This window comes from Balaenoptera physalus, assembly GCF_965194825.1.
Source record: "Balaenoptera physalus genome assembly, chromosome: 8".
In the NCBI taxonomy this organism is placed as follows: Eukaryota; Metazoa; Chordata; class Mammalia; order Artiodactyla; family Balaenopteridae; genus Balaenoptera; species Balaenoptera physalus.
This window is the reverse complement of record NC_138887.1, coordinates 112,870,116-112,891,387: the sequence shown is the minus strand read 5'-3', so window position 1 is coordinate 112,891,387 and position 21,272 is coordinate 112,870,116. Positions and strand designations below refer to the sequence as shown.

Genomic DNA, 21,272 nt, shown 5'->3' with positions numbered 1-21,272 from the left:
TCAGTAATAAATATGAGTGTTTATTTGGCACCAGATGGCAATACAAAATCCTGGCAGTGGGAAGAGGAAAGGTTCTGTCACCCAAATACTTCCATACGATACTGAGCCAAGGGCAGGACTTGGCAACAAGTTCCCGAACCCCTGCAGAACAAGTATTCACTGAGCACCTGAACTACGAGAGCTAAGCACGGTGCCCGGCACCGCGGGAGGTGTGGAAGAAGTTGTCCTACGTGTGACCTCTGTCTTCAGGAGCCAATAATTCGAGTGGATAAAACAAAACACGTGGGAAAATACAGAGTACAAATACTAAACTGGGTATTTTGCCAAAAGGGAAATTTTGTCAAAATGTAGGAGTCTAGCTAGGGTTGTTTCCTTCCTTCCGCAAACATTTATTGAAGACCTACGACATGCCAGGCACTGGGTACGTATTAGTGAACAAAAGAGACAAGGTTTCTGCTCTCATGGAGCTTAAAGTGGAGACAGGAATGAACAAGTGAAGCACGCTATTTGATGATTATGCATTGTGATAAGTGCAATAAGGGGCATTAAACAGGACACAGTAATAAAGAAACGTGATTCTTAGAGACAGAATGGCCTGGGAAGGCCTCCACGAAAAGGTGGCATTTAAGCTCAGACTCGAAGGATAAAGAAAGAAGCCACCAGAGCCAAGAGTGGTGAGGAGTGGAGCTCAGTGGACCCTGGAAGAGTGTCTGATGGCCTAGGGCAGGAAAGACCTCAGAATGTTTGAGAAACTGAGGACGGCAGTGGGCTGTTGCTTACAGGGAAATCAGCACTTAATGAGGCCCTGCAGGCCAAGGTAGAGTCTGGATTTTATTTGAGGTGTGATAGGAAACCAGAGGGTTCCAAGCAGGGGAGTAACAGCATTAGATTTATATTTAAAAACCCGAACCAAAATCTGTCATACAGAGACTGGATTGAAAGGGGCAAGAACAGCAGCAAAAAAGAAGGTCTTTAAGAACAGGGAAGTTTCATAAAAGCACAGATAAAGATGGCTTCTAGGGTGAACAAATAACATATATAGCACTGGTCTCCCTGAAATGGAGAGTCATAACGGGAAGGGGAAATAGGCCACATAAAATCAAGAGGGGATTTAATACTGAAGCAGAAAGAGGGAACAAGGTAGTACGTCACATCCTTGAGCAGCTAAATGATCCAATTAAGCAGTACTTTAGACAGAGTTGGTGGCAGCAGTAAACAGGATGAGATGAAGGTAAAGAGGGGAGAAACAGGAAGCAGGGAGATAACAACTAGGAAGCTTTTATAGAGGGGACACTTCATAGGAAGAAAAACGAGGATAAGGGGACAGATTACAAAGTATGAGCAAGCACACCACTCTTATCTGCCTCTGCTGACACTCCCTGCAAGGCTCATTTCAGGTACAAAGCTCAGAGAGAGAACAACCAATTAAAAGATCTTTGAAACTTCCAAGGGTAAAGATCAACAAGTAACAGATACAAGGCATCCAAACCCTAACCTCCATTGAACGCTGGATTCCCTGAGCCCCAAGGAGCCAAGAGTGGAGTTGAGAAGACGGTCCTTCCAGGGGGCGACATTCTGGAACTGAAGGGAATGAATGCACAGGTAAGGGCCCACCCACAGGAGCAGAGAGTGACTCCTGTCCTGCTTGGCCTTTTGAAACCAAATGAAAAAGGTCTATGTTAAACCAGGACACCTTCCAAACTCTCACTCTGAGACAAATGGGGCTGGGATGTGACAGAAAAGATGGGAGATGACCTCTGAGACATCTCAACTAAAGTAATAAAAGCAATCACCAAACGCTTCCTACAAGAGCCCTGGGGGCAGAAACTGAACACACATCGAGGAAATCCACATGCCCTCTCCCCATCGAGACACTATGCTCATAACATCATTTGCCAGGTCCCTCAACTGAGGCCAAATGCTCCTGGCAACAAGTCCAACCACAGGGAGCTGGTTCCACAGGGAGAGAGCCTCCCATGGGAGGAGCCGGCCTGCAGTCCGAGGTCAAGGGCGGAGATGATGGGCGTGTGAAAGGAGCCTGGGAGATTCCCAATCCCTGAGGGGGAGGGACAGAAACCGTGCATCCTGGAGAGAGGCGGCTCTATCACGCCTCCTGTGGTCCAGCAGCCTCCACGTGGCATGGGTGATGGGAGGTGGCATCACGTGGGAGGGTGTCCCGGGAAGAGATAGAGGTGGCGGCACAGAGTGCTACAGTACTCGGACATCTCCTTGCATCGGTGGAACTCCGTGCCCGGGGCGTAGCCTTCACGCTCCTTGATGAGCGCATTCACCTGCAAAGGCAGAAACCCAGGGCCCACGGTTTGAGAATCGGGTGTTTCCATGATCCCAGCAGAAGAGAAAGGGTAGGGAGGCTGTGAAAAACAGGGCAAGGGCGGAGCAAGGTAGAACGGCGCGGGGATGCAGAAGGTTCCAGGCGCCACTGAGCCGACTTACCTCCACGAGCATGTCGGCCACATGCTTGTCACAGGCCCTCTCAGAGAACACCTGAGCGAGGGCCTCCACGTACCAGGAGCCCCGCTTGGTGTTGCGCATGGCAGCGGTCCCTGCAACCAGGACAGCAGTGAGCGCACAGGGAAGGTCCCGGGCACCCTCACACAGCTGGACGGACCTCACCGGCACACGCTCCCTCCCCAGTCAGAGAGAGGCGGCCACCTTTTGGATCTCTCCTTTGGAACTCACGATACCTCTGAGGCAGGCGTAGCCACAAATCATGTCCGAGCGAGTGGGTAGTCGCATCTTCAGCCCCTCCTCTTTACTGGCATCGCTCTCCTCGCACTCAGGGGACCTCTCATGGTTCTTCCCGTCTTGCTGGTCGACCCCACGATCCGTTTCATCTGTACAAAGGCAGACAGAGTGGACAAAGATGTTATTTCCTCTCTTGGGCCTGTCACAGGCAAGCCCGAGTTCCCTGCAACCTTGACTGGGAAGAACCATTTCCAGGTGTTGCCTCCAACCTGTGGCTGATGAATTAAAAAACAAACAAACAAACAAACGCCATTACTCCCATTCCTCTGCCAGAGTACACCGATCACACAGAGGGTGCCCATGACAGGCCGGACACTGTGCCCAAGCACATGCACATATACACAGTCTGAGCTTTGTCCACTCTGTGTAAGACAGGGAAAGTGCTGAATCAAATACTCCTTGTAAACAGAATGAACAGCCATCTGTGTCCATGATTCACTTGTTCAATTGTCAATATTCCTGGAAGTCAAAGTGCTCCTTATTGCAATACACAATAAAATATTGATATATTTAGTCTTATTATATAAGAAAAAAAAAATAAACCAAAAATATGATTACTACATTTACGCTATATGAAAACTACAACCTCAAATCTATGTATCAATAAAAAAATTATAAAACTAAGCATGATCAGCTGTTCTCAGGGTGTTTGGGTATTTTTAAATCACTTATTACTTGTTTATTAATTTCATAAGCCAAATTGTAGCTGGCGTGCAAAATTTAAGAGAAATTTAAAGAAACTTAAAATTGGGATAATTTGACTATTTTCTCCTACACAATGTAAAAAGAACACCATTATTCAATATTAGCAGTAGATTCTCAACATACCCTGAGCACATGCCCAACCTCCTGACCTAGGCCTTATCTACCCCGAGACATGTTCTTTTTCTGATGCTACTGTTTTGGGGGTGGTAGGAGAGAGACATAAGGACACACAGCTTGTCATGCCAAAGGTAAAAGACTAAGTATGCTTTTTTTTACATCTCCTGCTCCGTATGACACCCAAGACAGCCTAAAACGGGAGTGAAGCTTAAAGATCTGTGCAGAAAATGACCAGGATTCACTGATCCAATAAAAATTTATTGAGCAACTGCCATATGCCAGGCACTGCTTCTGTCTGAAGCCCTAGGGATACAGTGAAGAACAAGTCCCTGCCCTTCTGGAGCTTACACTCCAGTTTAGGAGCCAGTCAACCGGGGTGGGGCGGTCCTTCTTACAGGCATCAATTATGTTAACTAAATACAGCAGAAGACAGTTGAGCTCAGGCTTTCAAAGGAACAGCTGGCTACTGGTCATGCCTTGAAGGATTTAATTTTAGAGAGAAGATTCACGTTAGCTCAGAAGAGAGCAATTCTTTCCTATCCAGGTCTAGTATTTGTATATAATCTCTGAACATAGGAGAAAATGATCATGAACATGTTTATTTCCTTTTATTTTGCTAGTGACACCTCCTAAAGGAAATAGGAATGTGTCCCTCAAGAGAAAGGAGACTGAATGTGTCCCTCAAGAGAAAGGAGGCTCCTCCCTTGCCTTTGTGTCTCAGATCTATTAATCAATAAATGGCTTTTTTCACAGTATCCCCATATATGCTTTTTATATTATTGCTACGCTTTTCAGGCAGATTAATTTCCATCCATTCATCCAATATTTATGAAGTGCTACTACATATCACGTAGTGCTCTGAGCCTGGGGATACAGCAGGTGCATAAAAAAGTAAGTTCCTGCCTGCACATACTCTTTTCTTAGCACTGTTCCCTGCCATGGTAATCGTCCTGAAAAAAAAATTTATCGCATTATTTCTTACTTAAGCTCCCAATAGCTCTGTACTATTATCTGTCAAAGCCCAAAGTCCAAAATCTCAGCTGTAGCCAAGGTTTATTATCACGTGGTCAGCCACATCTCATTACATGTGACTGATGCAGATGCTCCGTTTTTAAATTAGATTCGGGCATACTTCTGGCTCAGCACACCTTTTTTTTGGGGGGGGGGGGAAGGGGGATATCTTTTTAATCTTGGTATGCTTGTCATATTGCATTCCCCCCTTTTCCCTGAAAGGATCTATCCGCTACTCCACACCCATGTAAAAAATGTATTATTTGAATGTTTGGACAAACTGACCTTTAAATCAAACTACAAGCCCCTTAAGGGCACGGATCACGTCCTAACAGTCAGAGGTGGCATTTTCCGTGGATGTCCTATGAGCCAGGTACTGTGCTAAGTAAGTCCTTCATATGAACCATTTCACTTAATCATCACAACAGCCTGACCTTATGAAGTAGGTCTGATGATTATCTACATTTTATACTGAGGAAAACGAAGGTGCAGGGACATCGAGCAACTCCTCTAACTTGACATAACTAGTCAGTGGTAGAGGCAGAATTTGACTCCGCATTTAGAGCTTTGAATGATTACTGTTTTCCTCCAAGATGAGAAGCAGGCCTCCATGTCTTCTGAGCCTAGTCGGGGAGTCCTGGCTCTGCAAGGGGTAAAAGAGACGGCGTGCAAGAAAGAAGAGCGACGGAAGCAGCTCACAGAAGAGCACGAGCCAAAGGCCGACACGGGGCTTCTGCGCCGCTTGCCTGCACGACCCGTGAGTGACGCAGAGGAGGGAGGAGACAAGAATGGAGTGTAGGTGAGACGAGAAGTAAAGGGAGAAAGTGGAAAGGGGGAGGAGAGGTGGAGAAAAAAAAGAGGAAGAGGATAAAGTGAGAGGGCTACAAAGCAGAGACAGCCGGAAAATCCTTAAGTGGAATGAGTAACCAAAACAGCGCATCAGGGTTAATAAGCACAGAGAGAAGGAAGCGTCCTCAGGAAGGAAGGCGAAGACACTGGTAAAGGGCGTCTGGAGGACGGGACGTGGCAGTGCACAGAGAGCTGACCAACCTGGGAGCCATGGGCTGCCCAAGTCCCAGCACACCCCATGCATCGGGAGACACTTACAGAGCAAGAGAGGCGGTGGCAGCAGGGAACAGAAGGAGGTGCCCAAGGGATCCAATAGCACCTGAGAGGAGCAAACAGGAAAGTGAGAGCTGGTGGGAGGCTGCCCAGGAGCCACACCCAGGTGCTGGTCTGCCAGGGCACTCACCTCCACGGCACGCCTGGATGAAGAACATTTTCGGTTTGTTCTGTAGGCTCGGGCAGTTGGCATTGTCAAAGAGCCGAAAAACCTCTTGTAGCTGCCAGAAACAAATAAGGGAGAGGGGAGGTTGGTGGTCAGTGGGACCTCCTGAGTCCTACACACAACAGCAGCCATCACTGGAGAGAGGGGCAGGCAGGAGGTGAAGCGGCCCAGCTTGCAGAGCTGCGGCCACGGGATGGCACGCACCTGAAGCAGTGTGCCATCCACGCCATAGACACCGCCCTCCACACCGTGCGAGAGGAGCGCCACTATGCAGGAGTCCGTGACACGGTGAGCGGGTAGCTGGGCAAAATTCCGGAGCTTCTCTTGCATTTCCTAGAAGAAAGACACCTTTTAGCGTTGTTCACTAGTCAGCACCAATGTAAGCTTTTCTTCAGTGTCTGAAACCCTAAGCTATTAGAAGGTACAGTGTGTTCCCTACTTTCCTGTGGTCAATAATAAGTGAAGTCAGAGATGCACCAGGAAACTGCATGACTTCAGACAAAATTCTGAATATAATTTTACAATTCACAGACTCACTGAGGTATGTTAAGAACTCCTGGATTAAAGCAAGTTATTAATGAAGCTAAGTATGCACGAGCTAGTTAACTTTATCCATTCTCCAATCATCAACCTGATCCTTCTTCAGAGCATATGCCCTTATAAGTGGCACAAGGGGGACCGCCAGGTAAACTGTAACAGCTACAGGAACTGCTGTGTGACAGAGGGCTCACAGGATCGTGAGAGTAGAGAACAGCAGTACTTCTTTGCTATTTTCTGTCTGAGAATTTAAGTTCCCAGAGACAGTGATGATGTCTGTATAAAACGCTTTGTCCATGGAGGAAGACACTCTATGGAGGATTCTGTACAGGGTCATGACTACATATATGGGCTAAGGGATCAGACAGACCTAAGTTGGATCCCTAGGTTCATAAATTAGAACAAGTTATTTAGCCCCTCAAGGCTCTAATACCCATTTTGTAAGACAATTAAGCGTAAATTTCCTCCAAGTTTGTAAAGATTAAATGAGATATGGCATAGAAAGGACTTATCACTATGTCTGGCACATATTGCAAAGATCTGCCATTACAATGTGCTTGTCTAATGAAGGGTAACAATATTATTTTTTTCAAAGAAACCGTGTAGTCTAACTTAAGAATCTTTTTGATCTTGCACTAGACTGCCATATATCAATAACACTCTAACTGAAGCATTATACCTAACAGTATAATAATATGATACAAACTTTTAAACCTATGTCTCCCTCTACAACTCAAGATGTCTGGATTGTCTCTGAGATGAGCAGAGAGAAAACAAGCTCATTTTACTATGAACTTGATCAAAATATAATGAAGAATATGCTCTCTAGGCAGAACATTTATAGTACACATACATCTAACAGTCCATACACAGCCCCCAATAAAACACACACTTGTACAATACGTTGCGGTGGTTCTCCAAGTGTGGCCCGTAAAAGAGCAGCGTCAGCATCACCTGGGAACCTGTAAGAACTGCAAAGTCTTGGCCCCCAGCAAACTGTGTTTTCACTAGCCCTCCAGGTAATTCTGATGTGCTAACGTTTGAGAACTGCTTATCTGTTTGGAATAGTTCTGTATGCACATAATTGAGACTTAATAAGAGACTTGAAAGTCTGCAATTTCACTGGAAATGGAGAAACTGGCTGTGCTGAAAGAGCATGTGTATTTTCTGAGCAAACAGAACCCAACCATAATATTGGAGATCTTAAGGTAATAAAAGATATCCAAAACTCAATCATTTTAAGAATATATCATCTCAAGAGTCTACATAAGTATGACTGCTCCTCTGGAGTTGACTGTAACAGAATTTAACATGGAATCGGTGAAGTTCATTTTGCTCCAAGAAGGGAATAAATATACAGGTTAGGCACTCAGGAGCATTTTGAACTTAAGTGAGATTACTAGGTCAGCACATAGAAGACAACAAAGCCCAAAGTTAAGAACACACGGGCTTTGTAACTGAATTTAATAAGATTAAACCATTCAATAAATGGGGGTTAGTCATTTGGGGGAATTCTTCCGAAAGTAGCATAGCTTAAAATAGGATCTCTAGATCTATCTCTGATAAAATTACAGAACTTCTATAAATAGCAGGGCTCTTAACGCTTCCATGTGTTTTTGGCTGGGGGACACAGAAGAAGAGAATAACCTGTGAACTCCCTGAAATGATACCCAAAATTTTACTGGCAGCTGCATTTTCCAGAGAGGACCCATAGCTTGCCCCTACACCCTCAAAGCCGTCTGGAACCAAATGCAAGTTACAAACCAATCCCACCACATGGTGAAAGGACATCTGCCCCTTTAAAGTGTGTCTCACTTCCTAACATACAATAAACTGTAATTCTAGAACTAGTAAAACTCATGAGGTCGGTGCAAGAAGAAAAGACTCTGACGATGAACAGAGCACTGAACACCTCCATGAGCGGTGAGGGTACCAGCGTGCTCTCCAGCGCTGTCAGGCGAAATGATTCTCTGAGACTACACTAGCTCCAATTTTTAAATGGAATTATCTCTAAAGCAAAAAGGAATAATACGGGGAGAAAAAGAGGATCTGAATTTTCTTGGTTCTGTCTCTTTGCTCACCAAATAATTATATAAAAGACTTGAGGGACTTCCCCTGAGGTCCAGTGGTTAGGACTCCACGCTTCCACTGCAGGGAGCACAGGTTCAATCCCTGGTCGGGGAACTAAGATCCTGCATGCCTTGTGGCATGGCCAAAAAGTTTAAAAAAAAAGAAGAATTGAGCCTCTTGAGATGTTGTATCAGAAAGATAGTATCCTGTACAGATGCCTAGTGCACCAAATTATCACACCCACTGTCGCTACCTGGTTTTAACTGCATCTGAAAGTTCGATTGGCCACTGTCAGAAATTGATTCTGCAACGTCCTCCTCATGTTTCTGAATCTCCAGAGCTGAGGACTAGGATACATGGAGGGTGACATCCCGAAGGTTCAGTCCTAGCCCTTTTGCTTTTTCTCAAAGATCATAATCTCTCATTACTTAAAGTCTTTTTCCTACACAAGTAGTTCCCAAATTTACATCTTTGGTCCTGACTTCCTCTGAGGCTCTCAATTCATTACGTTTTCCATCTTCTTCCATAGGTAGTTATTTAATCCCAAAGCACTGACAGTACAATCATGCCGTTATACTATTTTTCACATATATTCTTTTCCTTTTGTTCCACTATCCCGTCCAGGCCCCCACCATCTCATACTGGCTTTATGATATTAACTCCAAACTGTATTCCCTGCCACTGGTCTCTACCTAATTCATTACTGTCATATTAATCTCCCTGAATCATCACTGTGAATGCATCACCTTTCTATTCAAAAACTACTAACGATGTTCTAATGTCAACACAAGGAAGTCCAATTCCTTTGGGAAGACATTCAAGGCCCTGTGCATTCTGGTCCCTTTTTCTCCACTCTCATTTTTGGAACTCCTGTGCCCTAGACATTTGGTTCACCCACAAGGTCCCTAACACACACATATCTAATCTGTATGCTGTTCTCCCCGCGTAGGACCCCTTCACTCCTCCTCTCTGCCTCAGTAGCTTCCATCCTTCATGGGCAGCCTAAGTCTCACATCCTCCACTTATCCTTCTGACCACATCTACCCAGGTGATGGTTTCTTCCTCTTAACTACTGTAGAAGACACTGTCTCCAGTCTTCTGTTGTCCTTAGGAAATAAGGGGATGTGCCTTTTTTTTTTTATTAAACTGATGTCAATACTCCCTCATCTAACTGAGGTCCCTTGAACTCAAGGTCCACATTTAAAAAAATCTCTGGCAGCTAACATAGTTGCCCCCTGTTATAAGGTGCTCAAAATTGAACTCCACTGCAATTCAAGTTATAGAACAACATAACCAGAGAATCAGAATCCAACAGGTCCTGGAATCTGCATCAGGGAATGGCATTTGTGAAGTGGGCCCATAGGCCCATCAAAGCTACTGTCTCTAAGATAAGAATCAGTAGTACACAGCTGACCTGGTGCTTAGTGATGTATCTTTAACTATCAAGCACATAAAATCCCTTATCAACTGCATAACATTTGGAAAACCATGACATAATAAATTCCTAGTAAAAAAAATGACTAGACCAAAAGCTGTAAAGAAATGTAAATAGCATTCATTTTGTTAAGTGACCTAACAGGATTCCCTCTGTAAGAATTACAGCTGTTGTCCCACCTTTATTCCCTTCATGCCCAGCAGATCTCTCAGGAAAGCATATAACCTACGTGAATACTTGATGTAGAAAGGAGCTGTTCCAGCCATGGCTTTGAAGCAAGGGTGGGTTTACTTCTTTGCCTGAGCTATTATTGGGAAGCTGGTAATAGCATGTAAAGAACAACATTCAGGTCCCTACCAATGAATCTGGACTTACCCAAAATTTAGCAAATACATAATTATTCTCACAGAAGCAAGACAGCTGAGAAATAGAAATGAAGACCACAGACAATGCTGACCACGCTACCTCAATAGACCAAAGAGAATCTTCTAGAAACCTTAATTTTACCACGGATATTCCCAAAGGCAAGTTTAGGAAAGCACTATTATTCTGGAATCAAAATAAAGAATTAGTACTAATTTACCAATGGACTATTTTCAATTTCAAAACAGAACTACCTAAAGGTAACAAAGTCAGTGGTACAGCCCGGTAATTGAGGCTAAAGGGGACTAACTCATAACAAAAATGCGTATGACCTGCAGGAATCTAGTTCAGAAGTAATCTATGCTAAGATCTGTCTTGTGGCCACACAACTGATAAGAATAGGTTATGTTAGGGACTCCCCTGGTGGCGTAGTGGTTAAGAATCCGCCTGCCAATGCAGGGGACATGGGTTCGAGCCCTGGTCTGGGAAGATCCCACATGCCATGGAGCAACTAAGCTCGTGCGCCACAACTACTGAGCCTGTGCTCTAGAGCCCGTGAGCCACAACTACTGAATCCCACGCGCCTAGAGCCCGTGCTCCGCACCAAGAGAAGACACCACAATGAGAAGCCTGCACACTGCAACAAAGAGTAGCTCCCGCTCGCCGCAACTAGAGGAAGCCTGCGCGCAGCAACAAAGACCCAACACAGCCCAAAGGAAAAAAAAAAGAATAGGTTAATTCATGAAATGACCACAAAACAGTATTTACAAGGACAATTCTAGCAAACTTTCATTTGTAAGAATTTTAACTGCCAACGTAATCTTGAGAACTGGACTCCTAAGCAGCAACGTCGACCAAGAAGTCACTGTCCTGTGTAACCCTGACTTATAAATATCTCTTCTTAGTTGGTTGGGTGCATATCAGTATCTCAGCTCCTGAGGGACTGGGAATCTAGTTGCTGAGCATGTAAACGCGAGAACCCGACCCTGGACTATTCTGACTCGGAGTGCACAGCCACCCTGAGAAGTCAACACCCAGGCAGCCGGCTGGCCTGAATCCTTTCTCTCTTTTCTTTCATTTTCTTTCTATTTATTTATTTATTTTTTGGCTGCGTTGGGTCTTCGTTGCTGCGTACAGGCTTTTCTCTAGCTGCGGCGAGCGGGGGCTACTCTTCGTTGCGGTAACCGGGCTTCTCATTGTGGTGGCTTCTCTCATTGTGGAGCACAGGCTCTAGGCACACGGGCTTCAGTAGTTGCGGCACGTGGGCTCAGTAGTTGTGGCTCGTGGGCTCTAGAGCACAGGCTCAGTAGCTGTGGCACACGGGCTTGGTTGCTCTGCTGCATGTGGGATGTCCCCTGCATTGGCAGGCGGATTCTCAACCACTGCACCACCAAGGAGGCCCTTTTTTTTTTTTTAAACTAGATTGCAAGATGGGAGGCAGAACACAGCAAGTAAAAGGTAGGGAGAGAACATTACTCTAGTAAGGCACAACCCAGCAGGCAGAGGCGCATGGACGTTTCTGGCCCCCAAGTGTTGTCCCATTCTCTAATGCACACGTCAGCATGTCCTGCCTCGGGTACCTGTGCAGTCTGGTCAAGAAGAACATGAACTTTGTAGCCCAAGAGCTTGAAGAGGGTGACTAGAGTGCTGTGGTCCACATCCCCTCCAGAGCGGAATTCCAGGTCTTTCTCTCCAGTGAAGTGCACGTTGCTCAGCACCAGTGCCAGGCCACGAGGCCGAGACTGCAACCTATAGGCCTGGGGAGGGGAGGCCGATTAGACCATGAGCTTCTTGAGGACAGAAACTATGCCTCCCCCACTAGATGAGGCATTTCAAGAAAACAAAGGCACCACATTCTTCTTCTTAATCCCACCAGGTCAAATAAAGAAATACCCACAGAAGACATTCAATCAGCAATTATCTTCTGACTAATAAAGGCAGGAAAGAAATGTATACACAAACTAAGGTCAGATGCCCAGGAAGGGTATCTCATTTCCCAATGCTTTTCCTCTTGCCATTTTGCAAGACTCACCAGCTGGTAGTGCGTTTGATAAAACTCAGGAGTGCAAGACTTCACCTGAAGGCCGGGAGGACCATCTCCATGGTCTAGGGAGTGTTCCACGGTATCTGCGGCATAGAGAGCAGAAAAACTAGCATACAATCTACACAGCAATCCTAGTACTTCATTATAACTTCAGGCACCCTTTAAATAATTACTGGTCTTGCTCACTCCCCTTGTTTGTAAGCTCTATGGGGGCAGAGACCCTGTTTGCTTTTGCTCACCACTGGATCCTCTGCACTTAGCCTGCATATAGTAGTAGGTGCTCAGCTCAGTGAATGACTGAATGGGGTGTATGATAAAACCCGTGTTCTCATCACTAGGCTACTCAATCAGCAGGGTAGAGGCCCACGATGTAGCCTTTCCTCATCGTAAAATAACTAAGCTTTACAGAGGAGATAGGCCAATTATGTGCAGGGACTTCCTACCTGCACAAGTTGCTCCACGGGCCAATCACCATTAAAAAACCATCTACGGGGCTTCCCTGGTGGCGCAGTGGTTGAGAATCTGCCTGCCAATGCAGGGGACACGGGTTCGAGCCCTGGTCTGGGAAGATCCCACATGCCGCGTAGCAACTAGGCCCGTGAGCCACAATTACTGAGCCTGCGCGTCGGGAGCCTGTGCTCCGCAACAAGAGAGGCCGTGACAGTGAGAGGCCCGTGCACCGCGATGAAGAGTGGCCCCCGCTTGCCACAACTAGAGAAAGTCCTCGCACAGAAACAAAGACCCAACACGGCCATAAATAAATAAATAAAAATTAAAAAAAAAACAAAAAAAAAAAACAAAAAAAACAAAACCATCTATGATGGAAGAAAAACAGGTCCAACCCATAGCCCATCTAAACTGTCCTGCTGGTCCCTAACGAATTCACTGAGGAAACTGTTCCAATATGAAGGAAAATAGGCTTCACACTAGGGCAAAGTCAGATGCCAGTCAAGGAAACAGAAGTCAATCTGCGGGACCCATTTTACGCCATCCATTCTCACCTGGAGACAGGCGGCGCTGCTTGCGGCGGGGACAGGACTCACACACCGGGAAAGGGAGACTCAAGTTGTAGTCGCAGCTCAACTGTAAGAAAGCAGGACCCACCGTAGCAGGCCTTAGCGAGCTGGTCCAGTCCAAATAATACAGAAATCTAGTCCTGTTCCCCACTTCACCACAGTCTCAAAAATGCCTTTCCCACCAAACCAACCCTTCTCAACACACCACATGTCTAGGGCTCCATACCGGTGGGAGTATGTGCTGAAGACCAGCCAGGGTCGTGAGCAACAGGTCCTCCAGGTGACCCTGCTTGGTCTCCCTCAGGGCCACACAGAAGGCATCAAAAGCCTGGGGGCCCCTCTTGGGCAGCAAGTTGAGGAGTTCCACATTCTGGCTGAAACTGCACACCTTGGCCTACAATACAAGAATAAAACATGGAATCACGTTTACTTATCCAGCTGTGATTCTATTTCTCCAGATGAGCTTCCTAGTAACAGCATCATCCATCTCAAGAACTCCTTTTACAGAAAAATATGTACGTGTGAAGTCCTTCCCCCATTATTCTTGAACAATATGTCTTTTCTGTTAAATGCGCTAGGGTAGAAGAGCATTTTCATTTCCTTAGTAAAGCACTACATCTTTTTCACACTTTACCATGCTCTGTTCCTCTTCCTACAACTAATATATTTACTTGGCTTTTCTCTTTTGCCTTCAGATACCTGAATGTGCTCCCTCATTTCCAAGGTGATAATGTCCTTCTCCAGGAGATGTTCTAACAGTTCGCTCAGCAACAGCTGTTTGGCCAGCACCACTCGGTTCTTTTTTAGAGCTTCCTGATGGTCAGGATGCATGCCATACACTCCCAATATCCTACAGATAAAAGACAGAAAAGCTGTCAAGTACAAGATCTGGCACAGAGAAGCGGAGCGGAAGAGGTGTGGGTAGGAGAAACATAAAGAACAGGACTTACAATGACTAAAATCAGACGTATTTTACTGAACGTGCTTAAAATCAAAGAAGTATTAAGCAGTAACACGTTGATCATAAGGAAATGATATACAATCCTTTATGGAGGATGTTCAACTGAGACCATCTTCTGAGATGAATGGTCTGACGAGGGGAAATATCTATCGTGACAAAAATAATACACACACAAGTACACATACTCACAAGAAGGAATATTCCTTCGTCTGACCGACCAATTTTAATTAAGTATTCCAGAAAACATTTCACATTATTTAGCTAAGCTGCTGACAGTGATATGAGTCTAAAATAATCCTTTTTTTCTTTTATAAATTTATTTATTTTATTTATTTATTTTTGGCTGTGTTGGGTCTTCGTTGCTGCGCACGGGCTTTCTCTAGTTGCGGCAAGCGGGGGCTACTCTTTGCTGCAGTGTGCGGGCTTCTCACTGCGGTGGCTTCTATTGTTGTGGAGCACGGGCTATAGGTGCGTGGGCTTCAGTAGTTGCGGCATGCAGGCTCAGTAGTTGTGGCGCGCGGGCTCTAGAGCGCAGGCTCAGTAGTTGTGGTACATGGGCTTAGCTGCTCCACAGCATGTGGGATCTTCCCGGACCACGGCTTGAACCCGTGTCCCCTGCATTGGCAGGCAGATTCTCAACCACTGCGCCACCAGGGAAGCCCTAAAATAATCCTTTGTGATAAAATAATTTAATACAATGGCAAAAACTCAAGCCAATGGACAGCTTCAACATAAAATAAATCAGACATAAACACACATTTTCTTGAGCCTACTTTTACCAATTACAACTGTGGTTTTTAAAACGGTAAGTTCCTGTGACAAAATAACACTAGAAATGACCAGGATCCTATAAGAACCAAATTAAGTAAAAAGTCTGACGGAAAGTCACAGTAGATAAATGCCAACGATGAAAACAATCAACATAACCTGATATCACTCAAAGAGTTAAAGCATGTAAAGGCGAAATTATTTTGGTAATTTAGTTTACGAGGGATGTCTTCATTTCAAGGATTCCTTAGTTTTGCTATTCGTTTAGAAAGAGTTCAGCTTCTGTTGATGAACTAAAAGAATCCCATTTCCGGGTGAGAGGGAGACACAAGAGGGAGGAGATATGGGGATATATGTATACGTATAGCTGATTCACTTTGTTATAAAGCAGAAACTAACACAGTATTGTAAAGCAATTATACTCCAATAGAGATGTTACAAAAAAAAAAAAAGAATCCCATTTCCAGTGTATAACATCTATGTGCCTAATTTATATAAATCCAGGGTGTGCCAGCCTGCTTAGTCACAGTTTCCAAATACATGACAACAGTAAGGACCTGATAGCAGTGAGAAAGAAATATGGTACCAGCTTCAGATTATAACTTAAAAAACTTATTTTAAAATGCATCCTGGGCGTTTCCCTGGTGGTGCAGTGGTTAAGAATCCGCCTGCCAATGCAGGGGACACGGGTTCGAGCCGTGGTCCGGGAAGATCCCACGTGCCGCGGAGCAACTAAGCCCGTGCGCCACAACTACTGAGCCTGTGCTCTAGAGCCCGCGAGCCACAACTACTGAGCCCATGTGGCACAACTACTGAAGCCCGCACGCCTAGAGCCCGTGCTCCGCAAAGAGAAGCCACGGCAACGAGAAGCCCGCGCACCACAACGATGAGTAGACCCCACTCGCCACAACTAGAGAAAGCCTGAGCACAGCAACAAAGACCCAACACAGCCAAAAATAAATAAATTAATTAATTAATTTTAAAAAACAAAAAGAATCACCTTGGAACACACCAAAGCAGTTAACAGTGACAACATGTATGAACTCTGGTAAAAATACGTGTTAATAGTTCAGTCGCAAAATAACATCGCAGCTGGATTCTGGGTATTTATTTCCTCAGGATACACACCAATGGTGGGGTGGGTTTACTCGACTTTTTCCCCTTAATTTACCAGTAGCATTTTCTCCTTAAAACTTTCTTCTCCCTTGGTTTCCATGACACCATTCTCTCCAGTTTCCCTCTCTGCTTACTAGGTCCCCGTTTCCTTCACAGGACCTTTGGTCTGCCCTTAAATGTTGACATTCCATTAGGAACCCCCCTCAAAACGCCTCTCCCTACTCAGTATCATCCACACAATTCACTAATCGACTCCCAGTTCTTAACTCTAAGTTGTAGACTTGAGCTTTCAATCAATAACTTATTAGGTTTAATCTGAAGCATTATCCATTCTACACACACCTGCTCCTTGCAGGATTCCATATTACGGGGAAAGTCTCAAAGGCGGACTTTCCAAAAGCAACCACAATCACCTAGAACTTTAGGACACATCAGGAAAGGGGGAAGGGGGTGGAGAAAAGGACACAAAGGCGATTCTTAAGTCTTGATTCTGTGTCCTTCTGCAGGTTCTGGTTCCAAAGTCCTCAATTCATCACCTGGGTCTGGACCGGAAGGCATTAAAATATGTTATCCTGGGTGATGTCTGCCATGATACGATTTAACTGGGGCAGAGGCTGAGACACACTCGGAGCCTCGGGAACCTCCTTGTCTCAGAGTACTCAAACCCCCAAATCTGTGTTGACTGCTGTGAAAGTCTGGTCATTACACCCAACGCAATACGGATCATGATATATTCAATCTGAAACAAATGCACACCAGGCAGAATTCCGAGATCTGCAGGTCTCATCAGTTTTTATGAGTACAGAGTTTAGTTCCTCAAAAGGGAACCGAGGGAAAGAAAGAATAAAGAATCTTTTAAGAGAAACCGAGATTTGACACGACTGGAAAGAGCTCCCCTGGTTCAGAGCCTCCGGGGTTGGAAGAATCGAGGCTGGGGAGTCTTTGCTCGAGAGGGACAAGGCCCAGAAGAGATTCGCTCGCCCGCCCGCGCTCCCCTTGAGGGCTCAGCCGGCCTCCCACCCTTGGCTGGAAGCGTGGACACCGCGGCTACCAGGGGCTCCGAGGGGAGGGGGCGCCAGGGCCATACGCCTGAAACCCCCGTCTCCCTCCCTGGGCCCCACTACGGACCCCTGGGACCCTCCCCACTCACCTGCGCCCCCTATCAGCGGTCATCAGCCCCTTTTGCTGGAGGGCGAACCGGGGACCCGCGCTCGGCGCCGCCATTTCCCGCTTTTCCCAGGCTGTGCGCGCACCGCCCACAACCCAAACAAACCGCGAGCCCTCGCGTCCTCCGCATCCGTCCCCCGTCCGCCGGCGCGCAAAGCGCCTGCGCGCTGCTATCCCAGCTCCGCCCCCACGCGAGGCCGGCCGCGTCGTCCCCGGAGCGCGCGCAGGCGCAGAGCCCCCTCGGTGGACTCGCTGTCCAATGGGGTGAGCGAGCGCGCTCGGCGGAAAGGGAAGCGAGGAGCCGCCCCGCCCTACTCGGCCATCCGATTGGTCGTCGGTTCCCGCGGAAATCACAGCTCCCTCCCCGGCACCGCCCACCTCTCCTCACCCGCCTGTTGCAAGAACTGTATGGAGATGGGTGTGGCCGGACTTTTCACTTTATTAAAGTTGAACTGTTGGGACAAGGGTAAGGAGGACAAGGACAGCACTAGAAGGCGCTAGACAGATACCCGCGCAAAGAATGAGCGTCGGTCGGCGATGGTTGGCTCAAACCTGCATCACAGGCACAGCACATGATTACAGAGAAGCTGGTGTTCTGTTTGGATCTGAGGAAGCAGGGCAGGGCGTCCTGGGGTAAAACCCAGCGGGGTCAGGCGCAGGGGTGAGGCTGAAGCTATTGCAGACAGTGCAGGTGTTTCCAGGGCTTCATAATAGATGATGCAAGAGGGATCCTTAGATGCTCCACCACCCCTCGCCAAGGACCTCGGGTTTTCTCTTTTCTGACCATCATATCCACCCATCCTCAGAATCAGATGTCCCTCCCCTTGGGGCAGTTTACTCCACTGCTTCTAGATAGGATGGGACCCTGCACTGGGGACTGCTGTCTAGCCCCCCGGGGCAGGAACTTCTCCCCATCTGGAGCAGGGGCCATCACAGTTTTGATCAGCTCTGCTCCTCTAGGAGGCTGGGCACACTCCTGATCCAACTCAGCACTCCCTGTCTGCAGACACAGCTGGTCCCCCATTCTGTCTACATGAAGTCTTCTACCCCTCACCAGCCACTGACCAAGACAGAAATTGAGAGATGTGTGCATGAACTGGCTTCTGTTGCCTTGTATTGAAAACACAAGGGCTATGGGATTAGAAGAGCAGAATTCAAGACATTTGTGTGTTATTTACTAGCAGTGTGCCCCTGTGCAAATTATCAATTTTTTCTGATCCTTAGGATCCTCGTTTTCCAAATGAGGACAATAATACCTCATTTTTGTGATCTAATAGAGGCAAAGCACCTGGAACGGAAGCAACAGAGCTGTCACTCAGATATTGTTTCTTTTCTTCCTTCACTAGATTCTCTGGAATCTCCTCATCTCACCCTCAGTCTAACTCTGGAAATACCAGGTATGGGGTAGGTCGCTGAATATTGCCTGAAGACTCAAATTGTGCCGCCTACATCTCTGGGATGTACCACTGTAAAACTGGGAAGGGCTCACCATAGCCTCACTCCCCTCTGGGTTAAAGTCATCATTTGTGACGTCCAGGTGGAGACACAGTTCCTGACACGTAACAGGCACTGGGAAGCATTGGTCGAATGAATGAGTGGGTCTGGTGCAGAAAGATGATATATCCTGGGAAAGTCCTTTAGGGGCGTGTCCAGTTGTTTCCATAGAAAACATCATCATCAAGGTGACCAAAGCTGACATCATAGGCAGGGGGTGGAGTAAGAGGTTCCAATTTGGGGGGCGTCCACAAGCTCTGCAGATCAGGAACAGTGGACGCAACTCGTGGTCCCCGAAGCCGCAGGCTGACTGGAGGTCTTCCAGGGCTTCCTGAGATCACAGACCCCTCTGAGCCCACTCGCCTGTCCAGTCTGGCTCTCCTGGGCTCCTCTGGATGGCTAGGCTGTCCCACTTCAAGTCCTGGGGGGATTACAACACTGGTGTAGGAGGGTGGTTGATCCACCTCTGGGGGGTGGCGCTGTGATTCCAACACTGTGGCCTCTTCGTAGGTTGGCACCTCAAAGGCTTCATTGTCCCTGAGGGGGGATGAGAAATAAGGTCATTAGTGGCTTCCTGAAAGAAGCCTTTTTTCCCTTTTCTATCTTCTACCAGCAAAAGGCCCCTCCACTAGCCCCTGACCCTGCTACCAGTGACAGGGGAAAGCAGAGGCTGTCCGCCTAGAGTCTAGAGGGACACAGGGAGAATGGGTCCACATGTAATCCTCCAATCCTGCCCACCCTTTAACTCACCGTGCATTGCTTGAGGCCCCTGGGCTCTCGGTCTGCATTGATTGAGACCCCCGTTCCAAAACACAGGCCAGGAGGCAGGCCAACAAAAAGAAGCCACCCAAGGTGAGAAAGAAATAAGCAACAGGGGCGATGTCCGGCCGTATCCCCAGCAAAGCCAGCCCCAGGAGGAAGGAGGTGCAACACAGGAAGAAAAGCGGCTTCTCCAGAGTCCCCCACAATTGGCTTGGCACCATGGCCCCTCCCCAGGCTCCTGCAAAAAGACACACAGCTGTTGTGTCTAAACTAGCAATTGGCATCACCGCTGGGTTAGATTTCAAAGTAAGCATATTAGACACATTTGTTTGGGTTTGTTTCTTCAATCTCAAATCAAATAAATGGCCCAAAGAAATGATTTGCAGGGTCCCCTTCAGCTCTGGAATTCTCTCTAGGATCACACTGTTGTCCCAGGGTATCAGTATGTGTGGAATAGCCAGGAAACCAGCCCGGGAGTTCTGACTCCCAGCCCTCATGTGAGTTTACTATGTCAGAGCCCTACGTTCCTTACTTTTGTCCTTCTTCCCTATGGGCTCCCTTCCAGCTCTGTATTTCTACCCATTCCAGGATCCAGTCCTGGGCAGGCCCTGCCTGGGGCCTCAGTACTCACGGCATCTCAGGAATCCAGGTGATAGGCAGGCCCCACCCTTTGTTATTGCTTGCATCGAAGGTCCACCGCCCACCTGCCCAGCCTGAGTCCCTCAGTCTGACCCTGTAGGGCACCACTTACCCTGTTTGACCCCGTCTTCCCATTTCCTCCCGTCAGCCCCACGCTCCAGCTGGAGGGAGAAAGTGCACATAGACACAACAAAGCCACAGGACACAACTACCTGAGAATCTTACAGACAGAGGTCTAAGGCGATAGACAGAGGTCTAGGGTAATGGACAGAGGCCCAGATGATTCTTGACCTCTCCGTGCCCCATGTCTGTCACGGTCCCCCGCCCTCTACCGGCCCTCACTCGGTAAACTCAGATTTCAAGTTTCCTGCCTGGAGTTTTTAGCACGGGGGCTGGGAGGCTGGTGGGGAGAAGCCTTTTCATTCCCCTGCAACACAGCAGCAGCACCTAGGCGGCCACTACCCCCAGCCAGCCTGTCAGGAGCTCCCTGAGCTCGGCAGAGGAAGGAGTCACCGATTCTACAAAGGGGCCAGACCGCCTCCTTACATGCCAGCCCCAAAGCCACGACCCCCCTGCCCCTCTTACCAGCGCTAGGAGTTCCTCCCTCACCAGTCTCACCAGACTGCAAGGTAGGTAGGTGGTAGGGGGGTGGGAGGAGGAGACGGGGTGGAGCCCACTGGTTCCACCCACTTTTCTGCCCCAGTCCTGCGCGAGAGATTCCTCCTCCCCTTTTCTGCTGAAGGCTGAACTTCTACTACTGCCCCACCTTGATTTTTCTGCCTCTTATTTACTCCACCCATCCCCTACAGCGCCCTAAAGAGGGTACTCCCCAAACTCACCCCCAGTGATCTTTGTACTTCGAACCAGAGTTAAATTCACATTTCTTCTCCCTTCTCAATGCGCTTGGTATCCCGAGCAGTTTGCATTATATTAGGTGATACGTTTTGTGCCTGGGAGCAGAGGCCACGGTTTATTTGATCTCTGCGGATCACGCAGTGCTCTGCACACTGTAG

General features: G+C 47.3%; 2 protein-coding genes across 6 annotated transcripts; both read right to left on the bottom strand.

Moving 5' to 3' along the window:
- Window positions 1-17,519, bottom strand: CASP2 (caspase 2). Of its 3 annotated transcripts, XM_082473877.1 has the most exons (11): window positions 17,348-17,517; window positions 14,052-14,202; window positions 13,579-13,746; window positions 13,338-13,419; window positions 12,325-12,419; window positions 11,873-12,049; window positions 6,092-6,220; window positions 5,852-5,942; window positions 2,706-2,855; window positions 2,455-2,564; window positions 1-2,291 (listed from the first exon to the last, which is right to left on the bottom strand). In XM_082473877.1, exons 1-11 carry the CDS (start codon window positions 17,419-17,421, stop codon window positions 2,160-2,162), a joined length of 1,359 nt encoding a protein of 452 aa, XP_082330003.1. In that variant the 5' UTR covers window positions 17,422-17,517; the 3' UTR covers window positions 1-2,159. The 3 variants fall into 3 exon arrangements, with proteins under 3 accessions (XP_082330003.1, XP_082330001.1, XP_082330002.1); XM_082473875.1 differs by lacking the exon at window positions 11,873-12,049 and having other exon boundaries at window positions 17,348-17,518; XM_082473876.1 differs by lacking the exons at window positions 1-2,291; window positions 2,455-2,564; window positions 2,706-2,855 and adding an exon at window positions 2,862-5,767 and having other exon boundaries at window positions 17,348-17,519.
- Window positions 17,520-17,785: 266 nt separating this feature from the next.
- Window positions 17,786-20,995, bottom strand: TMEM139 (transmembrane protein 139). Of its 3 annotated transcripts, XM_082473282.1 has the most exons (4): window positions 20,845-20,995; window positions 20,372-20,420; window positions 19,609-19,858; window positions 17,786-19,395 (listed from the first exon to the last, which is right to left on the bottom strand). In XM_082473282.1, the coding sequence occupies exons 3-4, from the start codon at window positions 19,839-19,841 to the stop codon at window positions 19,002-19,004; spliced, it is 627 nt and encodes a 208-aa protein (XP_082329408.1). In that variant the 5' UTR covers window positions 19,842-19,858; window positions 20,372-20,420; window positions 20,845-20,995; the 3' UTR covers window positions 17,786-19,001. The 3 variants fall into 3 exon arrangements, with proteins under 3 accessions (XP_082329408.1, XP_082329407.1, XP_082329406.1); XM_082473281.1 differs by lacking the exon at window positions 20,372-20,420 and having other exon boundaries at window positions 20,845-20,912; XM_082473280.1 differs by lacking the exon at window positions 20,845-20,995 and having other exon boundaries at window positions 20,372-20,830.
- Window positions 20,996-21,272: the final 277 nt, after the last annotated feature.